The 18,085-nt window shown below is 46.6% G+C and overlaps 1 protein-coding gene across 1 annotated transcript in view; it reads right to left on the bottom strand.

Annotated features, from left to right (window-relative positions):
• The window catches only part of LOC111978017 (proteasome activator complex subunit 4B-like), a 109,039-nt gene that overhangs the window by 26,267 nt on the left and 64,687 nt on the right, over positions 1-18,085 (bottom strand). Inside the window, 10 exon segments of the mRNA XM_070448206.1 lie at positions 3,775-3,927; positions 6,921-7,046; positions 7,372-7,595; positions 9,340-9,421; positions 10,893-11,025; positions 12,084-12,137; positions 12,377-12,513; positions 12,711-12,776; positions 12,778-12,921; positions 14,624-14,755. Of these exon segments, the coding sequence (XP_070304307.1) occupies positions 3,775-3,927; positions 6,921-7,046; positions 7,372-7,595; positions 9,340-9,421; positions 10,893-11,025; positions 12,084-12,137; positions 12,377-12,513; positions 12,711-12,776; positions 12,778-12,921; positions 14,624-14,755 (1,251 nt within the window).

Below are 18,085 nucleotides of genomic sequence, written 5' to 3'. Positions count from 1 at the left end.
AGGAAAGGTAGGGGAGAGGAAGGAACACTGGAGCTATGGAAAGGAGGTGAGGGAAAGAAGGGGAGAGGAAGAACACTGGAGCTATGGAAGTAGGAAGGAACACACTGGGAGCTCATGGCAAAGGTAGGGAGAGGAATGGAATAACACTGGAAGGCTATGGAAAGGTAGGAAGGAACACACTCGAGCTATGGAAGGTAGGGAGAGGAAGAACACTGGAGCTATGGAAAGGTAGGAGAGGAAGGAAACACTGGAGCTATGGAAAGGTAGGGGAGAAAAGAAACACTGGAGCTATGGAAAGGTTAGGGGAGAAAGGAAGCACTGGAGCTATGCGAAAGGTAGGGGAGAAGGAAGGAACAGCTTGGAGCATGGCAAGGAATAGGGGAGAGGAAGGAACACTGGAGCTATGGAAAGTAGGGAGAGGAAGACACTGGACTATGGAAGGTAGGAAGGAACACACTGGAGCTATGAAAGGTGGGGAGAGGAAGGAACACTGGAGCTATGAAAGGTAGGAAGGAAACACACTGGAGCTATGGAAAGGTAGGGGAGAAGGAAGACACTGGAGCTATGGAAAGGTAGGGGAGAGGAAGGAACACTGGAGCTATGGAAGGTAGGGGAGAGGAGAAACACTGGAGCTATGGAAAGGTAGGGGAGAGGAAGGAACACTGGAAGCTTATGGAAAGGTAGGGGAGAGGAAGAACACTGGAGCTATGGAAAGGTAGGGAGAGGAGGAACACTGGAGCTATGGAAAGGTAGATGAGAGGAAAGGAACACTGAGCTATGGCAAGGTAGGGATGAGGAAGGAACACTGGAGCTATGGAAAGTAGAAGGAAGAACACTGGAGCTATGGAAAGGTAGGGGAGAGGAAGAACACTGGAGCTATGGAAAGGTAGGGAAGGAAACACTGGAGCTATGGAAAGGTAGGAAGAACACTGGAGCTATGGAAAGGTAGATGAGAGGAAGGAACACTGGAGCTAATGGAAAGGTAGGGGAGAGGAAGGAACACACTGGAGCTATGAAAGGTAGGGAGGAGGAAGGAACACTGGAGCTATGGAAAGGTAGGGGAGAGGAAGGAACACACTGGAGCTATGGAAAGGTAGGGGAGAGGAAGGAACACTGGAGCATGGAAAGTAGGAAGGAACAACTGGAGCTATGGAAGGTAGGAAGAAACACTGAGCTATGAAAGGTAGAGGAGAGAAGGAACACTGGAGCTATGAAAGGTAGGGGAGAGGAAGGAAACACTGGAGCTATGCAAGGTAGATGAGAGGAAGGAACACTGGAGCTATGGAAGGTAGGGAGAGGAAGGAACACTGGAGCTATGGAAAGGTAGTGAGAGGAAGGAACCATGGAGCTATGAAAGGTAGGGGAGAGGAAGGAAACACTGGAGCTATGGAAGGTAGAGGAGAGGAAGGAACACTGGAGCTATGGAAGGTAGAGGAGAGGAAGGAACAACTGGAGCTATGGAAAGGTAGGGGAGAGGAAGGAACACTGGAGCTATGGAAAGGTAGGGGAGAGGAAGAAACACTGAGCTATGGAGGTAGGGAGAGAAGGAACACTGGAGCTATGGAAGGAGGGGAGAGGATGGAACCTGTATGGAAAGGTAGGGGAGAGGAAGGAAACACTGGAGCTATGGAAAGGTAGGGGAGGGAAGGAACACTGGAGCTATGAAAGGTAGGGGAGAGGAAGGAACACACTGGAGCTATGGAAGGTAGGGAGAGGAAAACACTGAGCTATGGAAAGGTAGGGGAGAGGAAGGAAACACTGGAGCTATGGAAAGGTAGGGAGAGAAGGAACACTGGAGCTATTGGAGTAGGGGAGAGGAAGGACACACTGGAGCTATGGAAGGTAGGGGAGGAAGGAACACTGGAGCTATGGAAAGGTAGAGGAGAGGAGGAACACTGGAGCTATGGCAAGGTAGGGGAGAGGAAGGAACACTGGAGCTATGGAAGGTAGGAGAGGAAAGAACACTGGAGCTATGGAAAGGTAGGGAGAGGAAGGAACACTGGAGCTATGGAAAGGTAGGGGAGAGAAGGAACACTGGAGCTATGGCAAGGTAGGGAGAGGAAGGAAACACTGGAGCTATGGGGAAAGGTAGGATGAGAGGAAGGAACACTGGAGCTATGGCAAGGTAGGGGAGAGGAAGGAACACTGGAGCTATGGAAAGGTAGGGAGAGGAAGGAACACTGGAGCTATGGCAAAGGTAGGGGAGAGGAAGGAACACTGGAGCTATGGAAAGGTAGGGAGAGGAAGGAAACACTGGAGCTATGGCAAAGTAGGTGAGAGGAAGGAACACTGGAGCTATGGAAAGGTAGAGAGAGGAAGGAACACTGGAGCTATGGAAAGGTAGGGGAGAGGAAGGAACACTGGAGCTATGGAAAGGTAGGGGAGAGAAGGAACACTGGAGCTATGGAAGGTAGGGGAGAGGAAGAAACACTGGAGCTATGGCAAGGTAGGGGAGAGGAAGGAACACTGGAGCTATGGAAAGGTAGATGAGAGGAAGGAACACTGGAGCTATGGAAAGTAGGGGAGAGGAAGGAACACTGGGAGCTATGGAAAGGTAGGGGAGAGGAAGGAACACTGGAGCTATGGAAGGTAGGGGAGAGGAAGGAACACTGAGCTATGGAAAGGTAGAGAGAGGAAGGAACACTGGAGCTATGAAAGGTAGGGGAGAGGAAGGAACACTGGAGCTATGGAAAGGTAGGGGAGAGGAAGGAACACTGAGCTATGGAAAGGTAGGGGAGAGGAAGGAACACACTGAGGCTATGGAAAGGTAGGGGAAGGAAGGAACACTGGAGCTATGGAAAGGTAGGGAGAGGAAGGAACACTGGAGCTATGAAAGGTAGGGGAGAGAAGGAACACTGGAGCTATGGAAAGGTAGGGAGAGGAAGGAACACTGGAGCTATGGAAAAGGAGGTGGAGAGAAGGGAACACTGGAGCTATGGAAAGGTAGGGGAGAGGAAGGAACACTGGAGCTATGGAAAGGTAGGGAGAGGAAGGAACACTGGAGCTATGGCAAGGTAGATGAGAGGAAGGAACACTGGAGCTATGGAAAGGTAGATGAGAGGAAGAAACACTGGAGCTATGGAAAGGTAGGGAGAGGAAGGAACACTGGAGCTATGGAAGGTAGGGGAGAGGAAGGAAACACTGGAGCTATGGAAAGGTAGGGGAGAGGAAGGAACACTGGAGCTATGGAAAGGTAGATGAGAGGAAGGAACACTGGAGTGAGCTATGGAAAGGTAGGGAGAGGAAGGAACACTGGAGCTATGGAAGGTAGGGGAGAGGAAGGAACACTGGAGCTATGGAAAGGTAGGGAGAGAAAGGAACACTGAGCTATGGAAGGTAGATGAGAGGAAGGAACACACTGGAGCTATGGAAAGGTAGATGAGAGGAAGGAACACTGGAGCTATGGCAGGTAGGGGAGAGGAAGGAACACACTGGAGCTATGGAAAGGTAGGGGAGAGGAGGAACACACTGGAGCTATGGAAAGGTAGATGAGAGGAAGGAACACTGGACGCTAGTGGAAAGTAGATGAGAGGAAGGAACACTGGAGCTATGGAAAGGCTAGAGAGAGAGAGGAGAACACTTGGACGCTATGGCAAGTAGCTACCTTTCCATAGCTCCAGTGTTCCTTCCTCTCCCCTACCTTGCCATAGCTCCAGTGTTCCTTCCTCTCCCCTACCTTTCCATAGCTCCAGTGTGTTCCTTCCTACCTTGCCATAGCTCCAGTGTTCCTTCCTCTCCCCTACCTTTCCATAGCTCCAGTGTGTTCCTTCCTACCTTGCCGTAGCTCCAGTGCTTGCTGCCTCTGATCAGTCCAGAGGTGATCTCTGCTACACAGCGCTGTTTGCTCTCGTGTGTGTCGGCCACCAGACGCTCCATGTGTGGTTTCAACAGGGGCAGGAAGGCATCGTTGAAGTTCCGGAACAGACCCTGAGGGATAGAGGAGAGGAATAAAACAGTGTTAGGGAAGCCTGATTCATAACTAGGGTTGCCATATTAGAAATCCTGCTGGGAGGATTCTGGATTTCCTGCTTATTCTGGGAAACTTCCAGACGCGTTTTCTAGAAAACTGGGGATTTTGGGTTACCAGTTACCAGTACAGAGTCAATGTGCAGGTGTACGAGGTAATAACTCGTCTATATACAGGGAGTACCAGTACTAAGTTGATGTGCACATGTACGAGGTAAAAACATGGCAATTTATTATTAATATTAACACATGGGATAAACAAACGTACAGTCAATTACACAATTGATAGAAAACACAATAGAAAAATCTATGTACAGTGTGTGCAAATGTAGTAAGATTAGGGAGGTAAGGCAATAAATAGGCCAGAGTGGCGAAATAATTACAATTTGCATTAACACTGGAGTGATAGATGTACAGATGATGATGTGTAAATAGAGATACTGGAGTGCAAAAAGAGAAAAAATAAATAATTTGGGGAATGAGGTAGTCGGGTGTGCTATTTACAGATGGGCTGTGTACAGGTGCAGTGATCGGTAAACTGCTCTGACAGCTGATGCTTAAAGTTAGTGAGGGAGATATGAGTCTCCAGCTTCAGTGATTTTTGCAGTTCGTTCCAGTCATTGGCAGCAGAGAACTGGAAGGAAATGCGGTCGAACGAAGAATTGGCTTTGGGGGTGACTAGTGAAATATACCTGCTAGAGCGTGTGCTATGGATGGGTGCTGCTATGGTGACCAGTGAGCTGAGATAAGGTGGGGCTTTACCTAGGAAAGACTTATAGATGACCTGGAAATAGACAGCTACAAAACATTTATAAAAACTATTTTGGTAAAAACTATGGTCTACATCTAAGGTATTAAGGTATTCAAGCGAGCAGAACCTTGAAACCTTAATACTAGAGATCGCGCACCAGCTGTTGTTAACCATGAGACACACACCACCCCCCGTTATGTCAGATACATAAAAAAAAACAGCTAGATGTATATTATCCCTGTCCTTGTTCCACGACTCTGAGAAACATATGACATCACAGTTCTTCAGGTCCCGTTGATAGGATAGTCTCGAATGGCGCTTGTCCAGTTTGTTCTCCTGTGAATGTACATTCGCCAATAGAACGGGAGTGTATAGGCAGTTTATCTAGTCGCCGACGTAGTTTTGTCAGGGTGCCCACACGGGAGTGTATAGGCAGTTTATCTAGTCGCCGACGTTAGTTTTTGTCAGGGTGCCCACACGGGAGTGTATAGGCAGTTTATCTAGTCGCCGACGTAGTTTTGTCAGGGTGCCCACACGGGAGTGTATAGGCAGTTTATCTAGTCGCCGAGTAGTTTTGTCAGGGTGCCCACACGGGAGTGTATAGGCAGTTTATCTAGTCGCCGACGTAGTTTTGTCAGGGTGCCCACACGGGAGTGTATAGGCAGTTTATCTAGTCGCGACGTAGTTTTGTCAGGGTGCCACACGGGAGTGTATAGGCAGTTTATCTAGTCGCCGACGTAGTTTTGTCAGGGTGCCCACACGGGAGTGTATAGGCAGTTTATCTAGTCGCCGACGTAGTTTTGTCAGGGTGCCCACACGGGAGTGTATAGGCAGTTTATCTAGTCGCCGACGTAGTTTTGTCAGGGTGCCCACACGGGAGTGTAATGCCAGTTTATCTAGTCGCGACGTAGTTTTGTCAGGTGCGCCACACGGAGTGTATAGGCAGTTTATCTAGTCGCCGACGTAGTTTTGTCAGGGTGCCCACACGGGAGTGTATAGGCAGTTTATCTAGTCGCCGACGTAGTTTTGTCAGGGTGCCCACAGGAGTGTATAGGCAGTTTATCTAGTCGCCGACGTAGTTTTGTCAGGGTGCCCACACGGGAGTGTATAGGCAGTTTATCTAGTCGCCGACGTAGTTTTGTCAGGGTGCCCACACGGGAGTGTATAGGCAGTTTATCTAGTCGCCGACGTAGTTTTGGTCAGGGTGCCCACACGGGAGTGTATAGGCAGTTTATCTAGTCGCCGACGTAGTTTTGTCAGGGTGCCCACACGGGAGTGTATAGGCAGTTTATCTAGTCGCGCAGTAGTTTTGTCAGGGTGCCCACACGGGAGTGTATAGGCAGTTTATCTAGTCGCCGACGTAGTTTGTCAGGGTGCCCACACGGGAGTGTATAGGCAGTTTATCTAGTCGCCGACGTAGTTTTGTCAGGGTGCCCACACGGGAGTGATAGGCAGTTTATCTAGTCGCCGACGTAGTTTTTGTCAGGGTGCCCACACGGGAGTGTATAGGCAGTTTATCTAGTCGCCGACGTAGTTTTGTCAGGGTGCCCACACGGAAGTGTATAGGCAGTTTATCTAGTCGCCGACGTAGTTTTGTCAGGGTGCCCACACGGGAGTGTATAGGCAGTTTATCTTAGTCGCCGACGTAGGTTTTTGTCAGGGTGCCCACACGGGAGTGGATAGGCAGTTTATCTAGTCCGCCGACGTAGTTTTTTGTCAGGGTGCCCACAGGTCGGCCTCTCTTACGCCGTCTCTTTCTCTTCCGAGTGTCGGTGGTCCTGCGCCACCGACTCGTTGAAGTAGAAATCTTGATCTAAATCGAGGTTATTGATCGMTGTCCAGAAGTTATTTTTGGTCATAGGAAACGATGGCAGAAACATTATGTATAAATAAAGTTAAGATCAGTGAAAAAAAGAAAAACACCCAAAATAGCAGACTTGGTCAGGAGCCTGTAAAGCGACAGCTGTCCATTGCAGCACCATTCCAACCATATTCTTAGCCTAGAAAAACTGTCTAGGTTAATCCTCAGAAGTCTTCCCTCGCTTACGTAGCGTCTATCTTTCATGCTCACCCAGTCTACATTTGAAAAAGTCAGAGGGAAGCAAGGAGACCATTTGAAGAGAGAACTCAAGGTATTAATGAGGGTTCAGGAAAGACCGTTGAGATTGGGTGAGACTTAAATCCTGATCTGTGTCTCCCTCACCTTGAAAAGGCAGAACCTGCGGGGACTGAACTTGTCCTTGCCCTTGCGGTCCTCCAGAGAGAGGAACTCAATCAGCTGGTTGATGAATCCTGGATCTGAGAAGTGGTCGTAGATGATCTGCTCTCGCTGGAGAGGGAAGAAACAAAACAGTTATAACARTGGACCTGAGATATCACCTTTAACAGCAGAGGATGTTACATACATTTTCCAAGAGCGAGAGAACGCATTCTGATTCTCTACCCTTCCTTCAGCCAGAAGTGTGCAGTTGTCACTCCCGCTCATGCATTTCAAAAGCATTGGAAGCGTGCATGGCTGGAGGGAGTTTMCACCATATTCCTTACACTAATAAATTAATTTTACATCCATGAGGGGGAGTGTAGGAGTGCACACTTCGGGACAAGGGTAGAGCATCGGACTGTGGCCATTGTGTGTGTGCGTGTCATCTCCTCACCTCGGTCATCTCCTCCCTGGTCAGTCCTTGTTTGGGCTGCTCCTCAGAAGGAGCGTACATCATGAGTTTCTGTGGCCAGCTGTAGTATCCCCAGTGGGTCTTCTCTACAAACGTACAGCCCTCCCAGTCCTGCTGGGTACGAGGCAGACTGCTACTGTTATACTGGAGCCACTGGTTATCAGGCCTGTCCCCTGCTATCAAACCAGCCAGCTCTTTCATACCACCTGGTAGAGAGGGAAGAGGAGGANTACTGTTATACTGGAGCCACTGGTTATCAGGCCTGTCCCCTGCTATCAAACCAGCCAGCTCTTTCATACCACCTGGTAGAGAGGGAAGAGGAGGAAGAAGGAGAGAGGGAAGAGATGGTGAGATGACCATAAGGTTACTGTTATACTGGAGCCACTGGTTATCAGGCCTGTCCCCTGCAATAAGACCACTTGGTAGAGAGGGAGAGGTGGTGAGATAAGCTGCATGTATCTGTTACAGGGTTCTCACAGGCAGTGGCAAGTCAAATTCAAGGACTTAAGTACTTTTGCAAGCACTAATATTTATCTTTAGGATCTTCAATTTAGCACGCTTTCAAGTTAGGTTAGATTACTTGTTGGTTATTACTGCATTGTCGGAACTAGAAGCACAAGCATTTCGCTACACTCGCATTAACATCTGCTAACCATGTGTATGTGACTAATAAAATTTGATTTGATTTGATTTGATTAGTTGTGAATATTATGTGATTGTTTCTAGTCGCCACCAGATGGCAGTATATCGCTACAACCTCATAACTACCTAACAAGTTCTACGCAGTAATACGTTGTTTCAGTTACTTACTACATACATGAGTGGTAAGTCAGCACTAATGATGATGTAATTTGAATAGTGATGAGCAGAGTTTTGGGACCTACTGGTGAACACACATTTCCTRTTCACATTACTGCACAAGTCCAGCTTAATGACTGTGCTCAAGACTGGCAGCTTTAGTGTTGCCGGTCAGGAGAAGAGCAGGTGGGCTGTGTGAAGAAAACGCCACATGAATGACAACCAGAATGGCAGGAGCACGGTTGCCACTTGATAAAGCAGAAAATGGCGGGCGCCCCGTGAAGCTCTGGAGGTTGTTGCAGAAAACGTCACAATGTAGAACAGGCACCAGCGCAGAATGCAGCATTGTCATTCCCCCTTCATGTGGCTCTTCAGGACCTATTCACCCAATGTCAAAGTTTGACACATTTTTTGCACCTTACAAGGAGTGGGTTGGAGGGGTCCAGTGATGTAGTGGTAAAAAAGGTGAGTAAACTACACTGAACAGAAATATCAACACAGCATGTAAAGTGTTGGWTCAATGTTTCATGAGCTGAAATAAAATATTCCAGAATTGTTCCATACGCACAAAAGGCAGAATTGAATCTACATTTGCCATTTCAGCTGGCRATGTGACGTTTGGCAGCGCCTAATCAGTCAGTTCTGTACCTGCCTGGCTGAGTGKCATTGTGGGTGGAATGARCGAGCCCGCCTGGCRAACACAGCGSTAAACACGTGGGGAAATAAAACTCGGTAGTATTCCTGGAAATTAACTTGGAAGACCAATACATTTTTCTAATATTTTTCATAAATATATTTGAAAATGATCTGTTCTCACCTCATTTTAATTCAAGTACTTTTCAAGTACCAACAAAATGTCAGRTTTTCAAGGTATTCCAGTACTTGAATTTCAGAGTGCCACATTCAAGKACTTTAAGCACCTTGTGCAAGCCCTGCTGTTATAAATCAGACCTGGGGTCAAATAGTATTTGTTTAATTTCAAATGCTTTGATTGAGCCTGCCTGGAGTGCCAGGTGGACAGGGTTTGCATTTTTGGGACTATTCCTTTGGTTCCACAGCGCCAGAGCAAACACAATCAACCGCAGCTTGAAACAAATATTATTTAAACCCAGGTAAAATGACTGGTGAGGAGACAAAGTGCAGGTTACTTACAGAGCGTGTTGGGGCTGACTGGTACTTTTTTGTGTGGCCTCTTGAGTTGCTTCATGATCCCTGCCACGGCTGATATCGCCACCTGGTGGGGAAATAAATAAATGTATAAAGATGTTTCTATCTTACAATGAAATACCATAATGATTAAAGTCCTCAGCAGAGATGAGAATATACATGCATGTATGAAGATAAGTGCATTTGTGTGTGAAACGTTGTTGACTGCTGCCATCTTGAAGAGATCTCTTTTACTTTATCTCAATGTAGTGAATGAAACTGGACGCATGACTGGGTGTCTGAGTGATTCTACGTGTGTATGGACAGAGTGTATATGGACAGAGTGTGTATGGACAGAGTGTGTATGGACAGAGTGTGTATGGACAGAGTGTGTATGGACAGAGTGTGTATGGAGAGAGTGTGTATGGAGAGAGTGTGTATGGAGAGAGTGTGTATGGAAGAGATTGAGGGTATGGCGAGAGTGTGTATGGAGAGAGTGTGTATGGACAGAGTGTGTATGGGAGATGTGTGTATGGAGAGATTGTGTGTATGGAGAGAGTGTGTGTATGGAGAGATGTGTTATGGAGAGAGTGTTGTATGGAGAAAGGTGTATGGACAGGTGTGTATGGAGGAGATTGTGTATGGACAGAGTGTGTGTAATGGGAGAGAGTGTGTATGGAGAGAGTGTGTATGGAGAGAGTGTGTATGGAGAGAGTGTGTGTATGGAGTGAGAGTGTGATAGTGGAGAGAGTGGTGTGTATGGAGAAGGGAGTGTGTATGGACGTAGAGTGTGTATGGAGAGAGTGTGTATGGAGAGTGTGTGTATGGAGAGAGTGTGTATGGAGAGAGTGTGTGTATGGAGAAGATGTGTATGGAGAGAGTGTGTAGATGTGTATGGAGAGTGTGTATGGAGAGAGTGTGTATGGAGAGCGTGTGTATGGAGAGAGTGTGTATGGAGAGAGTGTGTTATGGAGAGAGTGTGTTATGGAGAGAGTGTGTATGGAGAGAGTGTGTATGGAAGAGTGGTGTATATGGAGAGAGTGTGTATGGAGAGAGTGTTATGGAGAGGGTGTGTATGGAGAGAGTGTTGTATGGAGAGAGTGTGTATGGAGAGAGTGTGTGTATGAGAGGAGTGTGTTAGAGAGTGTGTATGGAGGAGTGTATGGAGGTGTTGTGTATGGAGAAGAGTGTGTATGGACAGAGTTGTGATATGGAACAAGTGTGTATGGACAGTGTGAATGGACAGAGTGTGTATGGACAGAGAGTGTGTATGGAGAGAGTGTGTTAGGAGAGAGTGTGTATGGAGAGAGTTTATGACAGTGTGTATGGAGAGAGTGTGTATGGAGAGAGTGTGTATGGAGAGTGTGTATGGACAGTGTGTATGGAGAGAGTGTGTATGGAGAGAGTGTGTATGGAGAGAGTGTGTATGGAGAGAGTAGTGTATGGAGAGAGTGTGTATGGAGAGAGTGTGTATGGACAGAGTGTGTATGGACAGAGTGTGTATGGAGAGTTGGGTATGGAGAGAGTGTGTATGGAGAGAGTGGTTGCTGTGGCAGTGCCCACCTTCGGACCAGGAGGGAGTCATGGTTGAGGCTCTTGACGAAGAAAAGGACAGCGGGGGAGGGGAGGGGGTGGTCATCCCTCAGTAACAGAGACATGAAGCCAATGGCAATGTGCTCAAACTTCCAGGGCCTGCAACATAAAGCAGGTGTGTTTTAGGAGGTGGAAAACATTTTGAAACAGAAGTCGTCCAATAAACTGAAGTCGTCCAATAGGAACAGAACATTTTGGTATTTTAGTGGAATTTTAAATGTTGCAAATAGAAATTTAAGAAAATAAAGCCGACAGGATTCACATTATGTAACGTCTGTCGTCGAGACGAGGTGAACCTGCACGCCTCAGTCATCGAGACGAGTGAACCTGCACCCTGCACGCCCCAGCATCGAGACGAGGTGAACCTGCACGCCCCAGTCATCGAGACGAGATGAACCTGCACGCCTCAGTCATCGAGACGAGATGAACCTGCACGCCCCAGTCATCGAGACGAGATGAACCTGCCACGCCCCAGTCATCGAGACGAGATGAACCTGCACGCCCAGTCATCGAGACGAGATGAACCTGCACGCCTCAGTCATCGAGACGAGATGAACCTGCACGCCCAGTCATCGAGACGAGATGAACCTGCACGCCCCAGTCATCGAGACGAGATGGACCTGCACGCCTCAGTCATCGAGACGGAGATGAACCTGCACGCCTCAGTCATCGAGACGAGGTGAACCTACACCCTGCACGCCCCAGTCATCGAGACGAGGTGAACCTGCACGCCTCAGTCATCGGGATGAGGTGAAACCTGCATGTTTCCTGTCATTGGGACGAGGTGAACCTACATGTTTCTGTCATCTTGACGAGGTGAACCTACATATAATAATGTCATCGGGGATGAGGTGAAAACCTACATGTTTCTGTCATTGGGATGAGGTGAACCTACATGTTTCTGTCATCGGGATGAGGTGAACCTACATTTTCTGTCATCGGGATGAGGTGAACCTACATGTTTTCTGTCATCGGGATGAGGTGAACCTGCATGGTTTCTGTCATTGGGATGAGTGAACCTACATGTTTCTGTCATCGGGATGAGGTGAACCTACATGTTTCTGTCATCGGGATGAGTAGTGAACCTACATATTTAAACTGTAAATGGAACGAGGTAAACCTACATGTTTCGTGTCATTGGGATGAGGTGAACCTACATGTTTCTGTCATTGAGGCGGTCCAGAAGTTCACCAACCAGCTTGTCATATTTCCTGAGGGGAGACAGAACAGTAGTAGTTTGGAAAGTATGTATGGACATTATACTGTAGGACATAACTGAGGGATTTAGTTTAACAATGGGAACTGATAGACCTTTGCTAGTGTAATAATACACCAATACAAATGCAAGTTGAAGATTTTGTGCACAGTCCAACAACAGTATTGTAGTGTTTATTCATTAGCAGTGTCCAGCACTCTTCTTGCTGTCTGATATAAATAGATATGTACTCACTGTTCAGAGTCTAAGTTCTTCTCCTCCTGCTTCCGAGGCCCTCTGCTTCTTCTTGGTCTGAGGGGACAGGTTCCGGGGGCAGAGGAACACCAGAGGTCTGGAGCTGCACCGCCACCGCACGGCATTCTTGATGGGATCTACATTACATTAAGGGTTTATCATATATTATTATACATGTTATATAGGAGTGAGGTCTGAACTGCAGTAATAGATGTCATGACGTCATTACTTTCAAGATCAAGTTGACATGAAGTTATTACTTTCAGTTTACAATCAGATCAAGTTGACATGGTGTCATTAAAACCCAGATGGTTGTAATGATAATAACTCTTACAGCGAAGTCTATGCCGATGGTCTCGTACTGGCGGTGGATCTTGTCAGCGAGGTCGTCGAACAGGCGGGACGATGGAGGGCTTCTCCAGGGACATAGCTGAGCTGAGTCCTGAGCGGACGATGGCAGGCCAGGTCAGGGTGATGCAGTCCCAGTCGTGCAGGTTGGCCAGGCACACCCCACTGTGGTTCCCCAAGAGACAGTACAAGGCAACCTGAAGAGAGAGAGCGAGAGGAGAGATGGAGAGCGAGAGGAGAGAGGAGAGCGAGGAGGAGAGGGCGAGCGAGAGGAGAGAGGGCGAGCAGAGGGCGAGAGGAGAACGAGAGGAGAGAGAGAGCGAGAGGAGAGAGAGCGAGAGAAGAGAGCAGAGGAGAGAGAGCAAGAAGAGAGAGAGCAAGAGGAGAACGAGAGAGAGAGAGAGGAGAGAGAGAGGAGAGGGGAGAGAGAGAGCGAGCGAGAGGAGAGGGGCGAGCGAGAGGAGAGAGGGCGAGCGAGAGGAGAAAAGAGGGCGAGCGAGAGGAGGAGAGGCGAGCGAGAGGGAGAGAGGCGAGCGAGAGGAGAGAGGGCGAGCAGAGAGGAGAGAGAGCGAGAGGAGAGCAGAGAGACGAGAGACGAGAAGAGCGAGAGGAGACGAGAGGAGCGAGAGAGAGGAGCGAGAGGAGAGAGAGAGCGAGAGGAGAGAGAGAGGAGAGAGAGCGGAGAGGAGAGCGAGAGGAGAACGGAGGAGCAGAGGGAGGAGAGAGAGCGAGAGGAGAGAGAGAGCGAGAGGAGAGAGAGAGAGAGCGAGAGGAGAGAGAGCGAGAGGCAAAAGAGAGAGATGAGGAAGGATGAAGAAGACAATGAAGGATGGGGAAATATAAGGAAGAGGGATCAGTTCTTTTCATTTTTCTCCATTTATACTTAAGAAAAATATAAACGCAACATGCAACAATTTCAAAGATTTATAAGGAAATCAGTCAATTGAAATAAATTCATTAGGCCCTAATCTATGGATTTCACATGACTGGGAATACAGATACGCATCTGTTGGTCAGACACCTTAAAAAATTAATTGGCCTCACAATGGGCCTCATGATCTTGTCAGGGTATTTCTGTGCATTCAAATTGCCATCGCTAAAATGCAATTGTGTTCGTTGTCCGTAGCTTATGCCTTGGGGCACTCTGTTCACAACGTTGACATCAATAATCAGCTCGCCCACACGACGCCATACACGTGGTCCGCGGTTGTGAAGCCGGTTGCACATACTCACAAATTCTCGAAAACAACGTTAGAGGCAGTGATTATGGTATAGAAATGTACATTAAATTCTCTGGCAACAGCTCTGGTGGACATTCCTGCAGTCAGCATGCCAATTGTGCACTCCCTCAAAACTTCAGACATCTGTGGCATTGTGCTGTGTGACAGAACTGCACATTTTACAGTGGCCTTTTATTGTCCCCAGCACAAAGTGCAGCTGTGTAATTATCATGCTGTTTAATCAGCTTATTGATATGCCACACCTGTCAGGTGGATTAATTATCTTGGCAAAGGGGAAATGCTCACTAACAGAGATGTAAACACACTTCTGCACAACATCTGAGAAATAAGCTTTTTGTGCRTATGGAACATYTCTGGGATCTTTTATTGCAGCTCATGAAACCAACACTTTACATGTTGCGTTTATATTTTTTGTTCATTGTACAACATTCAATCAGTCAGTCACACAATCATTTAGTCAGCTGATTGATCAATAAATGACTCAATCAATCGATTGATCAACAATGAATCAATTAATTGATCGATCAATTTGCAAAAACCAGCCTAGACCATGTGTGTGTGTGTATGTGTACAAGATAAGAGTATTGAAAAGACAGGACAGAGAGCGAGACAGGACAGAGAACGAGACAGGACAGAGACAGGACAGAGACAGTCCTACTTTGAACTGCTGCTGTGTGACGTCGGAGCGGTCTGGCTCCAGGAACTCCAGCACGCGGGGGATCACGTCCCTGCAGCAGAAGTTATAGGTTCCCAGAGCCGTGAACAGCACACTCTGAGCCCGGCTACGCACCTGGAGGAGCACACATGGGGAGAGAGACACTCAAATGGTGTTTCTTAATACATTTTCCTTGATTCCTTACTTCCTCAAAAAAGAGAAAACCCATTGTTCAGACTTAAAATTCTCCTCCAATATGTTTTGAGGTACAATATATGATATTATATATGCCATTTACAGACCTGCCAACCCTGTCCCACTTTTTAGAGTACCAGAAGCGCGTGACATGCGCTGTTTGTGAGTCTGATCGCAATTATAGAATTGTACCAAATCAGGCCTATAAAAACAATGGAATACCTTCTTTCTTGACAGCATTCCATTTACACACATGGTAAAAGTCACRAACAAGATGCAATTAGAAAGAACACAAAGGGCCTTTATTCTGGAGCTTTTTTATTTTATTAAACAAAAAATAAAATATTTTTTTAGGTACAAAATGTACAAACGTCTTATACACTACTATTATTTTTTAAACTCTGATATGATAAGAACAAATGTTTGAAGAACAGCATCAGTATCAAATAAACATGTTACCCATAATAAAAACCAAAAAGCTGTGATAGGAAACAGTGGGTGAGAACTAATCACCTGGAGACCTTCAAATGTTCAGGAAATCATTTCCCTTGACAGATTTGCCTGGAATAGTTGAAGTCAGAAGTTTACAAACACTTTGGTTGGAGTCATTAAAAYKTGTTTTTCAACCACTCCACAAATTTCTTGTTAAACCTCTCTGGGGTAGGAGGCAGTATTTTCACGTCCGGATGAAAAGCGTGCCCAAAGTAAACTGCCTGTTACTCAGGCCCAGAAGCTACGATATGCATATAATTGGTAGATTTGGATAGAAAACACTCTAAAGTTTCTAAAACTGTTCAAATAATGTCTGTGAGTATAACAGAGGTGCTGGTGTCTCTCGCTCTGTGTGTGTGTGCTACCATTCTCAAGTGTCTGCTGCTGTCATGGAATAATCTGTCATGTGTTTCTATTACCCCTGGTAGTAACCCCCAGCTGCTGTTAACTGTCATGGTTTCTATTACCCTGGTAGTAACCCAGCTGCTGTTTAACTGTCATGTGTTTCTTATACCCCTGGTAGTAACCCAGCTGCTGTTTAATTGTCATGTGTTTTGTGTTGTCCAGCTTCGTAAGCTAACAGTGGAGGGGTGTGAGTACAGGAGTCCACCAGGAACTGATGAGGGATCTGCTGAGGCTATCCACCAGCACCTACAGTCAGGTTAGCCCAGTTCACTGTTTTAGAGTTCACTCCCAACACGTTTTGTTTTAGAGTTCTCTGCCACACACGTTTGTTTTATAGTTCTCTGCACACACGTTTGTTTTAGAGTTCTCTGCCACACACGTTTGTTTAGAGTTCTCTGCACACCGTTTGTTTTAGAGTTCTCTGCCACACACGTTTGTTTTAGAGTTCTCTGCCACACACGTTGTTTTAGAGTTCTCTGCCACACACTTGTTTTTAGAGTTCTCTGCCACACACGTTTGTTTTAGAGTTCTCTGCCACACACGTTTGTTTTGAGTTCTCTGCCACACACGTTTGTTTTAGAGTTCTCTGCCACACACGTTTGTTTTAGAGTTCTCACACACTTGTTTTAGAGTTCTCTGCCACACATGTTTTAGAGTTCTCTGCCACACACGTGTTTTTAGGTTCTCTGCCACACACGTTTGTTTTAGAGTTTCTCTGCCACACACGTTTGTTTTAGAGTTCTCTGCACCACAGTTTGTTTTAGAGTTCTATGCCACACACGTTTGTTTTAGAGTTCTCTGCCACACACGTTTGTTTTAGAGTTCTATGCCACACACGTTTGTTTTAGAGTTCTCTGCCACACACGTTTGTTTTAGAGTTCTATGCCCACACACGTTTGTTTTAGAGTTCTCTGCCACACACGTTTGTTTTAGAGTTCTATGCCACACACGTTTGTTTTAGAGTTCTCTGCCAACACAGTTTGTTTAGAGTTCTATGCCACACACGTTTGTTTTAGAGTTCTCTGCCACACACGTTTGTTTTAGAGTTCTATGCCACACACGTTTGTTTTAGAGTTCTCTGCCACACACGTTTGTTTTAGAGTTCTATGCCACACACGTTTGTTTTAGAGTTCTCTGCCACACACGTTTGTTTTAGAGTTCTATGCCACACACGTTTGTTTTAGAGTTCTCTGCCACACACGTTTGTTTTAGAGTTCTTCTGCCACACACGTTTGTTTTAGAGTTCTCTGCCACACACGTTTGTTTTAGAGTTTCTCTGCCACACACGTTTGTTTTAGAGTTCTCTGCCAACACGTTTGTTTTAGAGTTCTCTGCACACACGTTTGTTTTAGAGTTCTCTGCCACACACGTTTGTTTTAGAGTTCTCTGCCACACACGTTGTTTTAGAGTTCTCTGCCACACACGTTTGTTTTAGAGTTCCTGCCACACGTTTGTTTTAGAGTTCTATGCCACACACGTTTGTTTTAGAGTTCTCTGCCACACACGTTTGTTTTAGAGTTCTATGCACACACGTTTGTTTTAGAGTCTCTGCACACACGTTTGTTTTTAGAGTTCTCTGCCACACACGTTTGTTTTAGAGTTCTCTGCCACACACGTTTGTTTTAGAGTTCTCTGCCACACACGCTTTGTTTTAGAGTTCTCTGCACACACGTTTGTTTTAGAGTTCTCTGCCACAACGTTTGTTTTAGACTTCTCTGCCACACACGTTTGTTTTAGAGTTCTCTGCCACACACGTTTGTTTTAGAGTTCTATGCCACACACACGTTTGTTTTAGTAGCTCCAGTAGGTAATAAACCATTACTATGGTGAGAGAGACGTTTGATCAATCTGGGTTCTTCGGCTCTCTCCTCGCCTCCTGGTCCTCTGTAGCTCAGTTGGTAGAGCATGGCTCCTGGTCCTCTGTAGCTCAGTTGGTAGAGCATGGCTCCTGGTCCTCTGTAGCTCAGTTGGTAGAGCATGGCTCCTGGTCTCTGTAGCTCAGTTGGTAGAGCATGGCTTCTGGTCCTCTGTAGCTCAGTTGGTAGAGCATGGCTCCTGGTCCTTGTAGCTCAGTTGGTAACATTTAAGATGGAGAATAGTATGTTCATTACCGGAGATAAATACGAATGAACAAGCTTTCCTCCACGCGCTTGGAAACACTACAGCCATAATGGGAGCCCTAGAATAACTACAATTTCTGGCTAATTTTTCCAAAAACCAGCCTGAAACTCTTTCTAAAGACTGTTGACATCTAGTGGAAGCCCTAGGAACTGCAATCTGGGAGGACTTGCCTTATTATTAAAATACTAGCCATTGGTAAGCTGAATTGTTTTTTGTTGGGATGGTTTGTCCTTGGGGTTTCGCCTGCCATAT

This window comes from Salvelinus sp. IW2-2015, linkage group LG18, assembly GCF_002910315.2.
Source record: "Salvelinus sp. IW2-2015 linkage group LG18, ASM291031v2, whole genome shotgun sequence".
Taxonomy (NCBI): Eukaryota; Metazoa; Chordata; class Actinopteri; order Salmoniformes; family Salmonidae; genus Salvelinus; species Salvelinus sp. IW2-2015.
This window is presented reverse-complemented; position numbering and strand designations above follow the sequence as displayed.